The sequence below is a fragment of the Labeo rohita genome, chromosome 16 (genome assembly GCF_022985175.1).
Source record: "Labeo rohita strain BAU-BD-2019 chromosome 16, IGBB_LRoh.1.0, whole genome shotgun sequence".
Lineage (NCBI taxonomy): Eukaryota > Metazoa > Chordata > Actinopteri > Cypriniformes > Cyprinidae > Labeo > Labeo rohita.
This window is the reverse complement of record NC_066884.1, coordinates 8,057,884-8,078,179: the sequence shown is the minus strand read 5'-3', so window position 1 is coordinate 8,078,179 and position 20,296 is coordinate 8,057,884. Positions and strand designations below refer to the sequence as shown.

Below are 20,296 nucleotides of genomic sequence, written 5' to 3'. Positions count from 1 at the left end.
AAAAAAAAAAAAAAAAAAAAAAAAAAATATATATATATATATACACACACACTAAATTATTAACTAAGAGGTTATGAGTTTTTGGTTAATGTATATTCAAACTAATCATTCCTTAATTTTGAAATCGGTATGATCAACTTTTCACCTTTTACAAAGACAAATTGGATTAAAAATACAACAAATCTCATAAATGACACTGGAAATGTTGTTAATTTAATAACAGATTTACCTCTGAAAATATATTTACAATGTAGATGTAAGCAAAATCTTAATAGGTCAGTACAACTCTTCTAATTAAATTATTATTACTGTGTTTCGGCAGTGACAAATTTGGAGAGAGGACAAATATTCCAAATCTTTCTAAAAATACAATATAAGAATTCACTGCACAATTCCTAGAAATGTGTACCTTGGATATTATACAATTTGCAGACGTTTCCAACTGACTTTGGACCAATTCTGTAGAAAGGCCCATAAATGAATGTTAGTTTTTTTCTGATTTCAAGATGAAAATCCTGTTTTTTTAAAAGAGATTCATACACTCTTATGAATGCATCAAAATAGACAAATAAACCAGAGGAGTGTCTAGAACTGAAACAAAAAGCAGTCTTACAAAAACAAAACCCACTTTATTTAGACAGTGTTCAGGTCTCAGTATCAATGTGCCGGGTAAAAATGAAAAGAGAAAGCTACAAACTTCCAAGAACAGCGATAACTGAGTCTACACAAACTTTATTTTCTTAAAAATACATTACCATAAAATAAAAAGCAATAAAAGATATATATGGGGTGGAATTGGGGAGGGCAGGGTTTCACCCCCTGTTTTTCGGTGATATACAGCCTGGAAAGTTTTGGAAGAGGAAATGCGTGTGTATATGCGTGTCTGTGTGAGTGTGTAGTGTAGTGGGGTGGGCCGTGTTGAAGTGAGGGCTTGGTTCACCTGAGGAGGAGGAGGACGACAGCCTCCACACAGCAGTAATGCAGCAGTCACATGGGCACACACAAAGAAAAGACAGAGAGAGAAAACAGCCATAACAGGAAGAGAGAAGGAGAGAAGAGAGGTAGTAAAGTGAGAGAGGTAGAGCGAGGCGGGGCAGCTACTCTGTCAGCACCTAAGGGAGGAGCACAAAAGGCCAGCTACACCTAAGATAAGCAAAGTTCCTCCATCACTTCAGTGTGATACCATATATGCCTCCATTTGCATTCACAAAACGGAGGTTTTTAAATGTGTGTTTGTGTGTGTTCGTACATCCGCACAGTATCAGAAGCAAACAAAGGTTAATGCGAGTGTGGGTACATCTCTAAAAACAGCAGTTTGGTGTGCTCTCGTTCGACGATACAGTACTCGGGACAGCGGAGCACTCGTGGCGGTGTGAGTTACGATCTCTCGTTGATCTCTGGGTCACAGCGTGGCTAACCAAGCAGAGTACCATAAAGCAAATCTGCTTCGCACACCGTGCACAGATTGAATACAATTGCACCGGCGAGGTAGATTATCAGCTAGATGTGGATGTAAATATTAAAAGGAAGCTCGAGGAAGCCACCGGGAACCCTGGTAAAATGAATACCGCACCACAAACGCGTAAGGCAGCGGAAAGGTTCTCTGCGCGCCACAGGACTCCGGAGGAAACGGGACGCCGCGGACCGGCTCGTGGCTACAGTGTGAATTCGATCTTAGAGCATTTAGCTTACTTGAATTAGCACAATATACAAATATGAATCCATCAGTCACATTACAGGGAAGAGCCGGGACAGCGAAATCCCTCCTCAAGCGCAGGAGCCTGCGGAGCGCCTTCGAAAACCAACACAGAGGAGAGAAACAGAACAGAAGCCAGTGCTATTACTAGCCAAGAGACGCAGGAAAGGCAGCACTCTTGACTTTGTGCCCTGAGCGTGTGAATGTTTACGGGTGAGGAGGTGAGTGCTCAGCTCGATCGAGAGGATTTAGAGATGACCCACCCATCAGCAAGGCGAAACTACAGAGGGTGACGACAGCAGGTCTGCGGGGATCCCGGATTAATCTGGATTTATGTTATGTGTATTTGCATGTGGATGTGTATGTGTGTGTGGGGACAGGGAGGGAATAGTTTAGTTTTCAGCAGCACGAGGAGGGGGCGCAGATACAGAAGGTCCCACTGGGCCAGGGGGCATCCCATCAGGCTGTGCGGTTGGAGGTGGACCTGGGTCTATAAGGAGACAATGATGTTGTTTATAAAAAAAAAAAAAAAAAAAAAAAAAAAAAAAAAATTGCAGCCGAAAATATATAGAGAGCCCAGGACAAATGTGCCATGCAGAGGAACAAGAGGACGGGATCTAGTGATAGAACAGATACTCACACATGCCGTTGGGTGGTCCAGGGTGTCGAGGTCCCATCATGGGCGGCATCCCACCCTGTGGGGGTCCAACTGGGGGAGGTACAGGCATCATTCGGCCTGGCATAGGCTGACCTGGCATGGGCTGGCCTGGTCCAACCATTGGTCCTGAATGAAGCAACAAAAGACACTTAAAGTAGTATTGATGTGCTACATAAACTTAGGGATAGTTCACCCAAAAAAGAAATTTACCCCATGATTTATTCACTATATCAAGCCACCCTAGGTGTATATGACTTTCCTCTTCTGGACGAATAGGATGACTTTCGGAGTTATATTAACAAAATGTCCTGGCTCCTCCAAGCTTTATAATGGCAGTGAATAAGTCCAATATTAAGAAATTAAGTCCAATAAAGTGCATCCATCCATCATAAAAGGGGGTTAATAAAGGCCTTCTGAAGCATTTGTATAATAAAAATATCCATATTTAAAGCTTTATTAGCTGTAATCTCGAACACCAGTCACAAATTAGAAGTACAAAATGAGGATTTGTAAAGAAAAATGACAGAGAAATTTGGTATAAGCCAAGAGGAGACAGCTTTTTGGACCTCAAAATCTCAACAGCTATTCACTGTCATTATAAAGCTTGGAACAACCAGGACATTTAATATAACTCTGATTGCATTCGTCTAAAAAGTCAGTCATACACATCTAGGATGACTTGAGGGTGCGTAAATCATGTGGTAGTTTTCGATTTTGGGTAAACCATCCCTTTAAGACCTTAAAAAAACCTTGACATGTGAATCATTTATTCAAAGGCTCATTTATGAAGAGAGCCATTTACTTCATTCCTGAATTAATCAGCCGTTTGAACTAATTGAATCAAATGAGTGAATGACTCAAAAGACATTTACCTGCTGGCAGACTGAGTTTCTTATTTAGAGTGTCATTTCATTTAAACAAAAAAAAAAAAAAAAAAAGAAAAATAATAAAAGGATATTTTGAAGACTGATCAGTCCAAATCAGTCAAATCACGTAACATGACAGCAGGACAAGCTTGATATTACAAAGAGCCGTGTTAAGCTCCATAAGAGAACTCAAGCTGTTCTCCAGGTGGCTTTATGGGTGTGTGCTATCAAAATGCAGACCTAGAATAAATGTCTTGTTCAAGAAGAAACAACCAACAGAAGACCTCAAACAAAACTAGAACATCAGGGTGAGTGCTGACCTGTTTGAGGGGCATGGTGGGGACCCATGGGATGGTGCATGGGAGGATATCCGGGGCCAGGGTGCCCGGGATGTCCTGGGTGTCCAGGGTGCATGCCTGGAGGTGGGCCGTGCGGAGGAGGGCCGTGTGGAGGTGGTCCGTGATGTCCTCCTGCATTCTGCTGCGCAGCTGCCTGCTGCTCCATCTGCTGACGAGCCTTCATCTCAGCGTACTTCAACTGCTCCATGTGGAACGCCTGTCGCTCTGTCAAAAGCTGTTGCCTCTGGAGCTCCAGCTAAAAAGAGAAAAACTCCTGTTAAAACAACTCATAGCTTGATGGGGCAGTGGGGAAAGTTCAAATTGATTACCAAGGCTTTACTCACACAGCACACAATTTCGATTTGTTTCTCAAATCCAATCATTAGAACGCAACGCCTACACTTATTTTGCAAGCACTCTAATCGGATCTATTCATTTGGGCAGTGCAGTCAACATATGGTCTATTTACAGCTTGTTCTTTGATGTATATTTGTGACCCTGGACCAAAAAAAAAGTCTTAAGTGGCATGGGTATATTTGTAGCAACAGCCAAAAAAAAATACATTGTATGGGTCAAAACTATGGATTTTTCTTTTATGCCAAAAAACATTAGGATATTAAGTAAAGATTATGCTCCATAAAGATATTTTGTGAATTTCCTACTGTAAATATATCAAAACTTAATTTTTGATTAGTATTATGCATTGCTAAGAACTTCATCTGGACAACTTTAAAGGCAATTTTCTCAGTAATTTGATACTCAGATTCCAGATATTTAAACAGTTGTATCTTGACCAAATATTGTCCTCGTCTAACAAACCATACATCAATGAAAGCTTACTTATTCAGCTTTCAAATGATGTATAAATCTCAATTTCAAAAAATTGACCCTTATGACTGGTTTTGTGGTCCAGGGTCACATTTGTGCATATTGCGGAAAAAAAAAAAAAAAAATTGCCATCTGCTTATGTCCATCATGGCATCTCAATATGGTACTAATCATGATGTGCATGAAAAAAGCCACACACACACAAAAAATGCATTTCAGAAATCTGAATTTAGGTCACTTATTTAAAACTTCAAACCATAAATTAATCAACAGTAATAAAAACAATTATAAATTCTATATACTGGTTACACATGCCATCTTTATGCTGTCACTTCAGAAGTTTAAGCAAAAGCCCACCAGAAGAATGCGCCACAAATATGGCATAAACCCGATTCATGCCACTAAAACAGCACAAAAATGTTCCAGTGAGCAGAAAACACTACTGCAACCAACCAGTTTTGCATTTTTTTTTAAAGAAACAGTGGGCGGTGGTAGCCTGTGCAGAAGTCGCCAACATGCTTAACTAAAATCAAAGCTGTATTTAGTGAATTTATGAACACTAGAAAGAAAACTAGAAAGTACCACTGGGGTGGGCTATATAAAGAGACATCCTTCATGCACTATTTACAGCAGCTAAATTGGGTTACTATCTTCAGTTACATTTGCTAAAGCATTTTGCAGAGCTCGCCAAGTCTCTAGTGGACAGCGCCTCTGGTGTGCATATGACTACAGAATACAAAAGAACAAGCACAGCACAAGCAAAGTGGGTGTAAATCACAACCTCATGCTACAACTAATTAGTAGCTATTGGGGGAAACATAAATGTGACCTGGATGACAAAACTATTCATAAGGGTCAATTTTTTTTTACATTTCCATTGATGTATGGTATGTGAGAATAGGACAATATTTGGCCGAGATACAACCATTTAAAAATCTGGAATCTGAGAGAAAAAAACAAAAACAAAAACTAAATATTGAGAAAATCACCTTTAAAGTTGTCCAAATGAAGTTCTTAGCAATGCACATTATTAATCAAAAATTAAGTTTTGATATATTTACTGTAGGAAATGTACAAAACACCTTCACGGAACATGACCTTTTTGACTCATACAATGTATTGTTGGATATTGCTACAAATATACCTGTGCTACTTAAGACTGGTTTTGTAGTCCTTCATGCAGATTTCAAGGTTCTTGCAATATTCAACACTTACTGCTTCTTTCTCACGGTCCATGATGGTTTCCAGCTCCTCAAAGTGTCTGAGTTTGAGCTCCAGCTTCTTCATCTGAGTCTCTACCAGCAGAGCCACAAGAGATTTGATCTTCCTCTCTTCCACTGCAGCCAGGTGCTGAGATACACAAAAACAACAGCGCATGAAATCAAGTTAGCCGCCAGGGTGATGAAAACACTTTGATTGGAGACAGCTGCACAATGCACACAGTTAATATTGGTGCCAACAAAGGAAGTTAAAGAATTGATAAACAATAAACCCAGTCTCTGTTAAAGTCTGAGCTGTATCTGGGATGCATTACCTTTGCCTTGGTGGCAGCAGAGGCCAGGGCAGCAGCGGCAGCTGTGGCGATGTTCCCCTCTCCGATATCCAACTCTAGCTTTTTCTTTCCTTCCTCCTTCTCCTCTTCACCCTCCTTTCCTTCTTCTGTGGTCTCCATATCCTCCTCTTTATCTTTCTCTGAAACACGATAATAAAAATGTAGACTCAGTCATTTTAGAGCATAATTAGAAAGAAAGAAAGAAAGAAAGAAAGAAAGGAAAAAAAAAAAAAAAAAAAAAAGTATAACTTTATATCCACCTTTTTCTACCCACAAGAACGGGTTGCAGCCATTTGTAAATTTTATGGGTTTGGCTTCTGGTTTCATCCATTTCCAGCTATTTTTAGCTCGTTTTGCTGCTTGCTATTGCAAATTGGTGCATCTTACCATATTATTTTAATATACTATCTTAATTAAGAGGACACTGGTTTGTAGTTCAAACAGTTTTACCATTTGCTGCACATTGTTATTCTTCTTGTTACTTCCCTATAGCGGCTAATGAACCAGAAGCCTCAGACATAGGCTTACTTTCACATTAAAAAGGTGAAGATATTTTCGGCAAAGCAGGGTCTAAAGGCATTTAAATGTTGAGTCATGTTGGATATTCATGTAAATTATGGTGAAAATCATTTGTGTGTTCACATAACATCCGTGACCCTGGACCATGAAACCAGTCTTAAGTAGCATGGATATATTTGTAGCAATAGCTAAAAATACATTGTATCGATTTTTTTATGCCAAAAATAATTGGGATATTAAGTAAAGATCATGTTTCATGAAGAAATTTTATAAGTTTCCTAATGTAAATATAATCAAAACTTAATTTCTGATTAGCAATTCGCATTGCTAAGATTTTAATTTGGACAACTTTAAAGGTGATTTTCTCAATATTTGTTTTTTTTTGCACCCTCAGATGCCAGATTTTCAAATATAATTCTTATATAATCAGATGTACAAATCTCAAATTTCAAAAAATGGACCATTATGACTGGTTTTGCGGTCCAGGGTCATATATTACTCCACTGGCCAAGAAAGCAAACCAATCCTGTGACGTTACAAGCCGTGTTATCACAAGATGGTGGCGCCTTGCACCAAAAGCAATAACAAAACATCTTTAAAAAGGTAACATTAATTGTGCGTGTCACATATATTTTTATTTAAATAGAAATCATTTGACTAAATACTGTAAACTTGACTGACTGCTTCACTTCCACTTTAACAGGCATAAAGCAGATTTCTGCCAGCATGTGTCAGATTTCAGACAAGCCCATGAGCATTTGTTGCCGCTGTGGCTGTCGGTGTCTATACCTGCTGTTTTGGATTCTCCTCCCTCACTCTCTTCCTCTTCCTGCGGCTCAGATTTCTCTGTAGTCTCATTCTTTTCCTTCTCCGTCTCTGTTGGCTTTTCCGCAGACTCGCTGGGCTTCTCTGCTTCATCCTTTGACTCCGCCTGCAACGGATGAGATGGGGAATGGCGAGACGCGAGTCAGACAGCATGAGACAAGCGAAATGCAAATGAAGCAGAGGTATAGAAAGTGAACTTCAAATGAACTAGACTCAATATGGAGACACAGACTGTAAAAAGGCAAACTGCAATGAACCCCAACAGTGCTGGGAAATGATAATCACTTCTGATCTGGTTCTAATTAAGCAGTAAACATGTAGCAGACACATCTGGCTACTAGTGGCAATGCCATATCTGACCTTATCAGGCTGGGAATCTGAGTCAGTGTCCATCTTCTCAGTCTCTGTAGGTTCTGCAAGTAGAAAAAGATATTAAAACATCAAATTGAAAGTGGCAGAGTACATTTGAGAAAAACAAACCTAAAGACAATAAGTACACAACCAGTCAAAAGTATTTGAACAGTAAGATTTTATATACATACACATACATATTTACATATATATATATATATATATATATATATATATATATATACACACACACACATTTTTTTTTTTTTTTTTTTAAGAAGTCTCTTCTACTCACCAAGAAGAGGAAAAAAAAAAAAAAAAAAAACATTAAAAACTTTACTGTTCAAACACTTTTGACTGGTAGTATACATCTTAAAGTACTTCAGCTGCAGTAAAATATGGTTTTCAGCTCAAATTGATTTTTATGAGGTTGTCAATAAGTGCCTCTTAATATGGTTATACCTCCCTAAAAAAAAAAAAATGTTTTTTTCAAAGTAACCTCTCACCAAGGCAGCATTTACTTGGTCATAAATACAGCAAGAAGCAATACTTAGTTTTAAATAACTGCTTTACGTTTTAATATTTTAAAATGTAATTTATTCCCCTAATGCAGTACTAAATTTCAACAGCCATTACTCCTGCCTTCAGCATCAAATGATCTTTCAGAAATCTAATATGATTTGGTGCTCAAGAAACATTTGTAGTACTGCTTGATATTTTTGAAAACCAACTTATGCATCTATTTAAAATTAATTTGTCACTTTTTGATCAATTTAATGCAACCTTACTACATAAACATATTAATCTCTTCAAAAAAAAAAAAAAAATTGAACCAGCCATTAATGAAGAGTACAGCATAACCAACTGAGTGAACGACCTTATGAACAGGCATTAGAGCATCACCGCTGAACAAAGGCATATGACGATGGAGCTTTTCATAAGGTACGTGTGGAAAAGCCTGCACTGGCACACCATGTCACACTAGGTCACTCCACTGACCCAGTTTCAACCCCTCCCACGTCTGTGCCCCATCTGCCAACGCTGCATAAAGCCATCGGCGACCACTGTATTGCAGTTGCACACGCTGCCTCCAGTGCTGTGTTGTCTCGCACAATTAATGTATTCTTATACAAGGTCTATAAGGTTTAGAAAGGCGTGTATGTGAGATTTAGATCATATTCTTTTTAATTGGACTCCAATTGTTATTAAATCACGACAAACCCATGCACAGCTGATCAGGGTCATCAGGTTTGTCTGTTTGTTCGTAACTACTGATCTGATGCCACCTGGTGGAAGGAGCTAGTACTACAGACAATGGCAAGATGGAAAACCCACCCTAATTTCATTATTTTCAAAATTACCTGTCTTCTCTGGTTCCTCAGGGGCTGTACCGGCAATGCCACTGCTCTCCAGGCCAAACGCAGGGTCTACTTTTCCTGTGTTGCGTGCGGCCTCTTGTACCTTTTTCACATGAGCCTCCACCAGCTCGGTGGGAACCTCCTCACGCACACGCGAGAACTCTTCTGCAAATGCAATGGACACAAATATCTTAAAATACAGACAATAAAACGGTGTCCATCGTGAGCTATTTTACAACAAAGAAACTATTTTATCTGAATGTGCAAGACTTACAATTCATTAGCTGCTACAGGATAACTAGAAGGACAACTGTGCTACAACCCAGTGTGTTTATGATTACGATAAATTCAAGTTATATAATAACTAGGGCTGTCGATTCCACAGGTTCACTTGGTACAAATAATTATGAAAATATCTGCATTGCTGCAAATGTGAAATTTTACACAACAGTTCAGTCACATTTTCAGTTTTGACATTTTTTGCCCTCAAATTCAGCGGCAAAAGTAGTTCCAAACAAAGCTACAAGAGAACTGTTGTGCTTTTCCAAGAAATACACAGTGGTGTTTTGTTACTGAATAAGCGGTTACTAACAAATTGAGTGAGCCAGTCATTCAATGAGCCATTTACAAAGTTAGTCACTTGCTTAGTTTCTGAATGAATCTGTCATTTGAACAAACTGGTTGAATGAATGAGTCACTCATTAACACAGTTGCTGCCACTTGTGGTTTTAATTTCAAATTTAGAGTATCATTTCAATTTTTAAAAAAAGAAAAGAAAAAAACAAAAAAAACAAATTGCAGAATCTAGTCATAACTTAATTTAGTGTATGCAGAATGTCACAGATTGCAGAAGTTTGGATGAATAAAAATCAAAGGCAGGTCAAAACGCGATATGGCCACCTCAACATATGAGTATATATATAAAAAAAAAAAAAAAAAAAAACTCAGAGTCATTAGCATTTTACTGTTTCTTTTGGGAAAAAAACACAGTTACATCATTTACAAACAGAAACTTAAAGGTCTTCACAGAAACCCATCAAAATAAAAGTTCCATTTAGACCGAAATATACTAATGTAATGACAGTACTACTACTAACAATAAAATATAAAATAAAAAAAACTTATTCAAACATTATTTTTGAAGAATATTTACCAGAAAAAAAAAAATGCAAACATACACAGTATTTATACAAACAAACAACCCCCCCGCCACAATAATATAAATAATTATTTTTAAATTAAATTAATTACATGTTTTTGATCATTAAAATTTAATGAAACCTTTCAAATGGAATCTAGAAAATTAATGTAAAACACACAATTTGTTAAAAAAAAAAAAAAAAAAAAGTATTTCATAGGCCTTAATTTAATTTTAAATTTAATTAACTTTTAACAAACTGCTGTTAAATTGAGTAAGTTATGATTTCAATCAGACATGCTTTTTGATTGTTTCTTTATTGTTTTGTTATTGTTTATTTCATTTAACCATTAAAACAAAGTGTAGAACTGTAGATTAAAATGGGAAAGAAAAAAAAATTGGGAAAAAATGTAATGGATTTCATAGGGCCCTGCATTCACTCATACCACCTCTGAAAAGTTTGGGTAAATTCCACTGCAAATGCAGATTCTAAAAAAGAATGTTTGCCACATGGCAGCTTTAAAGGTTTGTGTAATAAATTCTATTAATAAAATTAAATGTAATGTCTTTAATCCTTTTCTCATTTAACACAATGACAGCCATCTTTTGGGGGTCATTTCTCACCCCAAATTGATGTGCAGTTCATTTGATTTGAGACTGATGCCAAAATCCTATCACACTGAAGTTACAAATGGCCACACTCACTCTTAAATTAAACATAAGGTTGATACAACAAAACTTAACAACATACCTAGAGCCGCCTTAGCAGCAGCTGCTGCTACACGCGGGTCAACCACAGAGGCAAGGAATGCAACAGTGCTCATGACGGGATTTCCTGATTGGCTGAAGGGTATCGGCTGGTAAGCCAGAGGGCCTAGCGAGGCTTCAGAGCTCTCCAGGTATTGATCCTCTATGGGCAGCCGCAAAAAGTGCAAAATGCACTCATCTTGTGTACGGCTGCCCACATGCTCTGAAACCTTATTCCAGTCATCCTTATACATCTCCAGAGCCTGGAAAAAGTTTAAATAATATTATTAAACATCAAAAAGTATGAAAGGAGAATCTTATGACGCAGAAGAGATTTTGATGCTCACTGCTTCAATTATCTTTAAATCTTACCTCCAACAGAAGCAATGTCTCTTGCTCAGTCCACTCTCTACCACCAGCAGCCCCTTTACTCTGTAAAGCAAATGATTACATTAAGAAACTATGAAAGATTAAAGAAAGAAAAAGAAAAAAAGCAGGGACAACTTCCAAATATTAGACGACTTGCCTTAGGATTCTTCTTTGAGTAAATATCTGTACGGAGGCCAAAGTTCTGCAGGTCAGTTGGCTTGTCTTTGCCCTTTTCTGGAAAGTTCAGCATTTGCTGAGCAGGAGGAACCTGGAATGAAAAGTAGAGACTTTATTGCAACTGTCTCACAAGAAAGCTGGTGCCTTCTGGGAATTAAAAGGGAAGTCACTCCAGTCTCACCTGTGGAGGGCGGTGGTGAAGCGGCACTAAGCCAGAGGGAGTATCAGCCAGGACGTTGAAATGTGGGGTTGGTGGAGGGCCCATGGGAAGGGGTCTGCTCTCAGCATCAACCTGGTAATTCACCAGACCCCACTGCTCCAAAAAGGCATGCACTCTGGGAAGAAAAAATAGCAATTAAAAAAAACACAACCAAACAACAACAACAACAACAACAACAACAACAACAACAACAACAACAACAACAACAACAACAACAACAACAACAACAACAACAACAACAACAACAACAACAACAACAACAACAACAACAACAACAACAACAACAACGAGCATTCATATACAATAACAACCACTCAAAGAAATAATCCTATTTATGCAAGGCTTTCTGCATAATATTCTAATGAATTAAGAATGTACATAAAAAATTCTGACCTCATGACCGCACACACATCTCCAGTGAGGTTTCTCCTGCAGGAGGTGGAGGTCAGGTACTCCTGAGGATTCAGCCGGTATGTGTCAATCATGAAGTTACGATAAGCCAGATAGCTGAGGAAGGGGTAATAAACAGTATGAAAGTTGGGACAGAAAAACAAACACGCATCATTACAGAACGTCAAAGAAACGGGTGAATGATGTAAAATGTACAAGATTTTAATGTGAATTAAAATGCAAGGGTGCAAACTTACATCTCTGGAGTCTTAGATTTGTTTTTGCCATTAAAGAACTCTGGCAGGGCGCGCCTCTCAATTTCATGTATACTGGGAAAAAAAGACAAGAAAAAAGTGAATATGCAATGACTTTCACAATCAAGACAACGTTAAGCTGAATGTTAAAAAAAAATTATTGATATTTTTACCTAAAAAAAAAAGCTTGGATTAATTAAAAAATTCTCTTTAAACTGCACTATGTTTGTCTAATACACTGGTTTTCAGTCCATCACTAGGGGGCGTCAGCAAACTTCCAAGGGGCCACAGGATGACTTTATTTATTTATTTATTTATTTATTTATATAAAATTCTAATTAAAATTCACGTTTTTTTTTTAAAAACGTAAAACTACTTCATTACAAAATATTTCATTTTATATATGACAATTGTTTTAAGGAAAACAGCTCTTGAAACAGTTAATTTAATATTGACACTGACTAAAAAGATCATAAAGAAGCAGCTTTATCATAATTGTGGCAGAACAGACCAGATGCATTTTCACAGCATATTTGAGGGAGAGTCTTCAAATAGTGTGTTGGACAAGTCAAGAAGGTTGAGACCTTCCACTTCCACAAAAGAACACCACTGGTTTATAACACTATTTCCATCCAAACAAGCTCTCAGGACATTGCACATGGAGGAAGGAATATGATACCTGTTGTAGTCGAACCAGGCAGCATAGCTGGGTATAATGATGTGATGGGTTTGTTCGGTCACGTTGTCCTCAGAATCGATCAGACGATTGACCTCCGTTTTGCCCTGTTCATCCTCCTCCTGTCAATTACAGTTCATAAACACTTTTGGAACCATTTGACTTAGTACAAATGACTTGGCACTAAAGTCATATATTGATAGACCACATAAAAAAAGAATGTATGTGTATAGTGCAAGGGCTGTAATTAACAAAATGCTGTGCATCTGATAGAATAAAAAAAAAAAAAAAAAGGACAAAAAACACATTACAATATGAAGACACTTTACCTTGCCTCCAGACGCTAGTGAATCATCTTCCTGGTCATCTAAGATGGCAAACAAAATGAATGCACTCATTTACATTTCCTGACAAGATCAATTCATAGCCACAACAAATTAGCAGAATACTCACCCAAATCAGCAACCGTTCCACCTTTCACTGGTGTGTTCTCACTGTCCTTTTTCTGATTGACTGCAGGTAGAAAAGCAGAGGACAGTAAGCAAAGCAGCTGAGGATGATGCATCAGACAGACAATTCAATACAATAAAATTTAAAAGCTTTCAGTGTAAAGTAGGACAATGAAAGTAGGGCGCAGCGTGTCTATTTTAGCCATGCACTGAATTTCCATGTATCCAGAGAGGCTTGTAAAAAGGTGCTATGAACTATGAAAAAAAAAAAAAAAAAAAAAAAAAAGAAAAAAGAAAAAAAAAGCTTAGAGGAAAAGAGTTCAGCCATTTAAGTCGAGCAAATGCATGTCAACTGGACATTTTAATCCAAAGCCACTTACTAAGTGTACTACTAATCACAGGGAACTTGCACTGTTCAAAAACACACCACCTGTTCTAATAAAGAACTATTAAATCAAGAAGACTCACCATTTTTTGGCAATGTAACTTCCTCCATTCCTGGCACAGGGGAAGGATCTTCCAGGTCCTTTGTGAGGTCTTCATCCTGCTCGTCATCATTTTGATGTCCACGGCGCCTCCCCTGTGATCCAGGATTCCTGTTCGAGGTAAATGAATGAATCAGATTGTTACATTTCAAATAAGCAGAATCAGTATATTAGAACGATTTCTGAAGGATCATGTAACTCTGAACACTGGTGCAATGGCTGCTGAAAAATTAGTGTTGCCATCACAAAAGATAAATGACATTTTAAATAGGGCTGTAACAGTTCACAAAATTCACGGTACGGTTCGATATGACAGTGGTGTCACGGTTCAGTACGTTTTCGATAAAGCAAAAATACTAGAGATATTTAAGGTGTGAGATTTTATTTTTCATGCGAGGAGAGTAAGTTGAGCTTACGAGTGAGGTGAGAAAGATTTAGTTTTAGAACAAAACACAAAAGTGCTTTAAAAAATATTTTTGACTTTGGAAGGCCTTTTGACTTTTGCAGTTTATCTAAGATGATTTTGGAAGCTTTTTTTAACATTCGTTTCTTATTTATTTGGTTCCACCGTGTTCGCTAATTTTCAGTGTTTTATATTTAAAATTCGTGTTATTCTTATTTTATATTTGGCCTATAGGATGGTTATTTGTATTTGTTTAGTTAATAAATTAAACATCATGTTTAATATAAGTGAGTTCATCATACTGTTTTGTTGCTGTCAATTCAATCAATTGACGCAGAATTGCCGCTAATTTGAAAGTGAAAGTAAAATGCGCACAGGCATTTACAAGCCATTTAAAAGCGAGGAAAAGAGGGAAAACTCAAACTCACCTTGTTGAGCACAGTTGCACTGAGAACATTATATTTCACATACTTTAAGCTCTTTTATTTTCCAAATGTAACAGGCTTAGTCCAACGAATCAAACTGATTGGTATGTAATGCATACCAAACCAAAAGCCTCGCACCGAACAGTTCAATACGAATACGTGTATTGTTACACCTCTAATTTTAAAACACACTGAAATAAAAATCAATTATTTAACAATTTAATAACATTTCATATTTTTGTTTTTACCGTTTTTACAAATAAAAGCAGCCTTGGTGAGCATTACAGACTCAAAAACATTTTAAAAACCTTACCGACCACAAACATTTGAATTGTAGTGCATATTCATATTTATTTATCAGACTCCAACAAGACAGTTACCCTTTCTTGCCCTTTTTGCGGGACTCCGCAGGGGTGCTGGGAGGGGATGGAGAGCGTCTCCTCTTCTTGCCGGCAACCAGGGACTTGCGGTCCTTGCGATCGGGTGTACGGGAAGACTGATCAGAACCATGGAGGGGTGAAGGATGAGAGAAAGAGCGAGAGAATGAGAGAATGGAACGGTCTTACACACAAGGGGGAAGGGGGAGCTGAGGGGATGTTTGGGCGGGTGGGTGAGGTACGTGAGGGTGAGGCAGCAAGGAAGAGCTTTAGAGGATGATTGACAGACACACAGACAGTGACAGAACAAAACCCTGCCGAGACCTCAAAGGGTCTGGCTTGGCAACACAACGAAAATCTGAACAAGCACCATATCTATTTCTTCGGCGTTCGTGTCTTTGGGTCTCTTACCACTTCCTCCCCTGGGAAGATCCGCTGGCGGAAACTCACAGGCTTCTTGTTCTCATCCACTTCATAATCTTCCTCATTCATCCACTCGTTGAAAGCATCTGTGTCGATGACCCATTTTGCATGCACCTGAGGGGATCGCAGAGCGTACTGAGAAAAATGCTGGAAAATTGAATCTGGCTGTATCACTTACAATGCTTCATAAAGTGAGGCCTTTGAAACACGTTTATTGTAAAACTGCAAATTAGGAAACAATCAATACATTTACAGATCCCTTACCCTCCATGGTTTCTCAGAACTTGGTGGATCTTCAACATCTCCGTCCACATCACTTGTTGATACCCATGTGTCATAGCTGCAGAGTTAAACGAGCATACAGTTATCACAAAAAAAACAAAACTACTAACCGGTCACCCAGGAAAAACATTTGGAGTACTACAGACTGCCAAAAGTTATAACAAATCAAGGAGAAGTGTGCAACAAAAGGAACAAAAGGCGTTTGTGGTTGGCCAAACTGAATCAGGATTTCCAGGGCAAGAATCTTGACAACACTCTTTTTTGTTCTTATTTCCGGTCATGTAGGTGAAATATTAGGCTTATATCTTAATACTGCTTGTACGCATCTTTACCACCTATTAACTTTAGTTTCTTTCTGTTTTCTAAGTCCTTCTCTATATGATTTAGCAGCTTCCACACATTTTTTCTGCGGTTTAGACAGCATAAATTAGCAGAACACCACATTCAGTAGAATTTTAACCATGCAATGCTGTTGAATTAGAATGAATCTTTTTGATTCACACAAACACACAGTGTGGTGTATATATACACACTACTAACCTGTCAGGGTAATTGCCCCAGTGGACCAAAACTTGCTTGTCTTTGCGCATGACGGGACGTAGCCATTCCTCTGAAAGGCAAAAGAAGAATTTGAAAGGTAAGTTCAATAAAATAAGGAAGGATTAAGGAAGGAAGATAGAATAAGACTAAGTTCACCCAGAAGTCTTACATTTAAAAAAAAAAAAAAAAAAAAACACCACACAACCCAAACACCAACCTTCTTCCACCTGGGCTGGGGAGGGGTAAATAATATGAGTGGCCTTTGACTTATCTTCAGTGATGGTTCCCTAGAATTGTAAGTGAAACAAAAACATCACATAAGTGCAAAAAAACAAAACAAAAAAAAAAAACCTGAATTTTAACAACCTATCCGATCATCGCTTTTTACCTGATGTCTCTTAATGATGTCCTTAAGCTTGTTTGCTTGCTTTTGCTCCATGTCAGACACAATGTACACAATTGGTCGGGTCAAAGAGTTGTTCTGCAGGAAAGAATGAGATATACATTATCGCATACAGAGAACCTTCAATGTAACCACATATTCAGGACAAAATCAACAAGGTACATTTACAATGACTCCTATTATATATTTAGGCTCGTGGACCTCAGCACAAGGACCTCTACCTGAACAAGAGTCTTCTCAATAGTCATGAACATCTCTACATTTCTATCCATTCTGGATGGGTTCTGCAAATCAAACCTCCTCCTGAAGAAATACAGGCACACCAATATTACACATATCAGCATTATCTTTTAAACATTACTACTGCAGGCATTACCCAAAATCTCTTTTTCACTCTTCCTGGGATTCTACTCACCAGCCCTGGTCGCTTTTGAACTTGTATGCTGAACCCAGAATGTGGCAAAGGGCTCCTCCAGGTTTGAAATCCAGAAAGCTCTTTGCCTAGAATGAGAAAATGATTTTATACAAATTTTCCATTGGTTTACAATTATGCAAAAATGTAAACATTTCTGCAGAACTGTACTTGAACAACACTACCAGTCAAAAGTTTTCGAACAGTAAGATTTTTAATGTTTTTTTTAATGAAGTCTCACCAAGCCTGCATTTATTAGATCCATAGTACAACAAAAACGGTAAAATTTTAAAATATTTTTACTTTTTAAAATAACGTTTTAAAATGTAATTTATTCCTGTGATCAAAGCTGAATTTTCAGCATCATTACTCCAGTCTTCAGTGTCACATGATCCTTCAGAATTCATTCTAACATGCTGATTTGCTATTCAAGAAACTTTTTATATTATCAATATTTTAAACAGTTAAGTACATTTTTTTCAGGATTGTTTGATGAATAGAAAGGTCCATAGCATTTTTCTGCAATTTAAAAAAAAAAAAAAAAAAAAAAACTTTTATAACATTATACAATATACCATTCAAAAGCTTGAAGTCGGTATATTATTATTATTATGATTATTTTGGCAGGGAGTGGGAGATTATAAAAATTCCAGCTGTTTTCATAAAAAAAAAAAAAAAAAAAAAAAAAAACAAACAAAAAAAACAGTTTTTTTTTTTTCACAGCCAATAATGATATTAGAATGATTTCTGAAGGATCAAGTGACTGAATCAATGATGCTAAAAATTCAGCATTAAAATCACAGGAATAAACTGCATATTAAAATATATTCAAATAGAAAAGAGTCATTTAAAACAGTAAAATTATTTAAAAATTTCACTGCTTTTGCTGTGTTTTAGATCAAATAAATGCAGGCTTGGTGAGCAGAAGAGACTTCTTTAAAAAGCATTAAAAATCTAACAGTCCAAAAACTTTTGACTGGTAGTGTACATAGAGCCAATTAAATATGCTCATCACCACCTTAGCGTGCAATTGCAAACCTCATTGGTCCCTGTGCAAACAAACACGTTTGAGCTTCCATTTACTATATTTAACGTGCTCTATTTATGCGCATAGATCAGTGTTTGTATGTAAATAAAACCTGTTCGTAATATATAGTGATTGTGACTCTATAAAAGACTTGGATTTCACCACTCAGCTCATGAGGGTTACATTTACTTGTTTTATGATCTTTGGGTAAATGGACTTTCATTGGGGAGACTATCTTCAGTTGTGTTTTGAAGATGAGTAAAAGTGTTATAGATCTGGAATGGGAAACCCAGACTTACGGGTAGTTTGGTAAGGGCAGGATTGCTGACTCTACGGCCAAATGCATCCTCCTGAAACTGCAGCAACTGCACCACCAGCGCAGCCAAAGTTTTGCTTGTAGGTGAGTCGGTTTGGACATACTGCAGAAAAATGAGAAGCCACAATAAATACCAGAAAATCAATTAGAAACTATTGTAGTATTGGACCTTTATGTTGGTGTTTTCAGTAATGACATAAAAATAAAAATACCCTCAAGTTCTACTTCTAGCAATCATTATAACCTTATCTGAAGAAATTATTCTGAATATGCATAATAAAAGAACTTCATTCACAAAAGTGCATTACAGAAGACTGTAATCGGACAATGCAGAGCACGGGTGAAATTCGAAAAATCCAGTTCCAAAGAAAAACCATCACACTTGATTTAAACAACATACATGCATGTGTTAGGCTACCTCTGCAACAAAACTAAAACATTATCCAAAGTCCCATGGTTGTAAATAGTATTCTTGACATACTTTAGAGTACCATGTAAACACAATGATGGCGTGACAATGTTAATTATTCAGTAGCATTTGTATGTACTTAACACTATACCATTACTGAACCACAGTACCACCAGAACTTCTAATGAACCAACATTAGAGAATCAGTAAACAAACTCCAGCATAAACAACCGAAGCCTTGTGGAGAATCACCAGCTGTCCTATGACTTTCAAAACAGTGGGTTTTATTAAAAAGCGAGCATGTTCCAAAAACGTTTAAATTAAAGACAGTAATCTGGCATATTTTAAGACACAACCATCATTATGGCAGATCACGCATCTCAGTCACTATCGTTAGCGCGGAAGCTAACTCAACAGCCCACAACACTGCCGCTTAAAACAACACAAGAGCAAAACTTGCTGACTAAAATGCCAACCTAGAACCTAAACATCACCTGCACCACTGCTCTGCATCGACTCTTATGAATAATCGATTATAATAGCGAATAAACTACAAGCAAGCAAGCGTGCCGCTTCTTTTAGCTATTGTGTGATGCGCGCCCCCATTCAACGGGCGCCTCATGAGCGGCAGACCTTCTTATAATGTTTCCCGATCCACAGCCGAACTGCCTCCAACTGGGACACCGTTTCCGAGCTCTCCCAAAATTTGGAAGAAGGCCCTCCGTCTTTTTTCCGTCCGATCGAGGATCCGGCGCCCGCTTGGCCGGCCGATGGTCCTCCGGAGCCCGTTCCGCCCGCTGCAGTCGCCGCTGTCGCCATTGTTTCTTTATTAGCGAGAGGCTAGCCCGTAGAAAATGTTTTAAAAACAACACTGCGTCTGCGCAACGGTCGACGCACGAGTCGTTGGTTAAGGGAACTCTCGCGAGATGTCATTGTGTATAAACCAAACGAGATGTCAGAACATAAAATATACACTGCCAGCCAAACGTTTTTGAATATTTTGATTTTTAATGTTTTTAAAGAAGTCTCTTCTGCTCACTAATTATTATTATTTATTTATTAATTATTATTATTATTATTATTATATTTATTATTTGAAATCACAGATATAAATTATATTTTAAAACAAATATTTAAATAGAAAACAGTTATTTTAAACAATAAAACTATTTTAAAATGTTACTGTTTTTGCTGTACTTTGGATTAAATAAATACAGTCTTGGTGAGCAGAAGAGACTTCTTTAAAAAAACATAAAATCTTACTGTTCAAAAAATTTTGACTGGTAGTGTATGTATTTTTTCTGTCAGAAACGTCAGTTCTGTTAATGCATATAGAGGATAGATACAAAGAATATATTCTATTTTCTTCTTTAAATTATTAAA

At 37.5% G+C, this 20,296-nt stretch overlaps 1 protein-coding gene across 2 annotated transcripts; it reads right to left on the bottom strand.

Moving 5' to 3' along the window:
* Nucleotides 1-609: 609 nt before the first annotated feature.
* smarcc1a (SWI/SNF related, matrix associated, actin dependent regulator of chromatin, subfamily c, member 1a) lies at nucleotides 610-19,777 on the bottom strand. Of its 2 annotated transcripts, none has more exons than XM_051131547.1 (28): nucleotides 19,547-19,777; nucleotides 18,488-18,607; nucleotides 17,165-17,250; nucleotides 16,971-17,052; nucleotides 16,735-16,827; nucleotides 16,564-16,633; nucleotides 16,347-16,416; nucleotides 15,789-15,864; nucleotides 15,513-15,638; nucleotides 15,105-15,196; nucleotides 13,880-14,007; nucleotides 13,416-13,475; nucleotides 13,292-13,329; nucleotides 12,966-13,084; nucleotides 12,290-12,361; nucleotides 12,036-12,149; nucleotides 11,604-11,757; nucleotides 11,403-11,513; nucleotides 11,249-11,308; nucleotides 10,881-11,139; nucleotides 8,995-9,156; nucleotides 7,643-7,695; nucleotides 7,247-7,388; nucleotides 5,921-6,078; nucleotides 5,602-5,736; nucleotides 3,541-3,814; nucleotides 2,337-2,480; nucleotides 610-2,186 (listed from the first exon to the last, which is right to left on the bottom strand). In XM_051131547.1, the coding sequence occupies exons 1-28, from the start codon at nucleotides 19,730-19,732 to the stop codon at nucleotides 2,089-2,091; spliced, it is 3,282 nt and encodes a 1,093-aa protein (XP_050987504.1). In that variant the 5' UTR covers nucleotides 19,733-19,777; the 3' UTR covers nucleotides 610-2,088. The 2 variants fall into 2 exon arrangements, with proteins under 2 accessions (XP_050987504.1, XP_050987503.1); XM_051131546.1 differs by having other exon boundaries at nucleotides 15,105-15,220; nucleotides 19,547-19,776.
* Nucleotides 19,778-20,296: the final 519 nt, after the last annotated feature.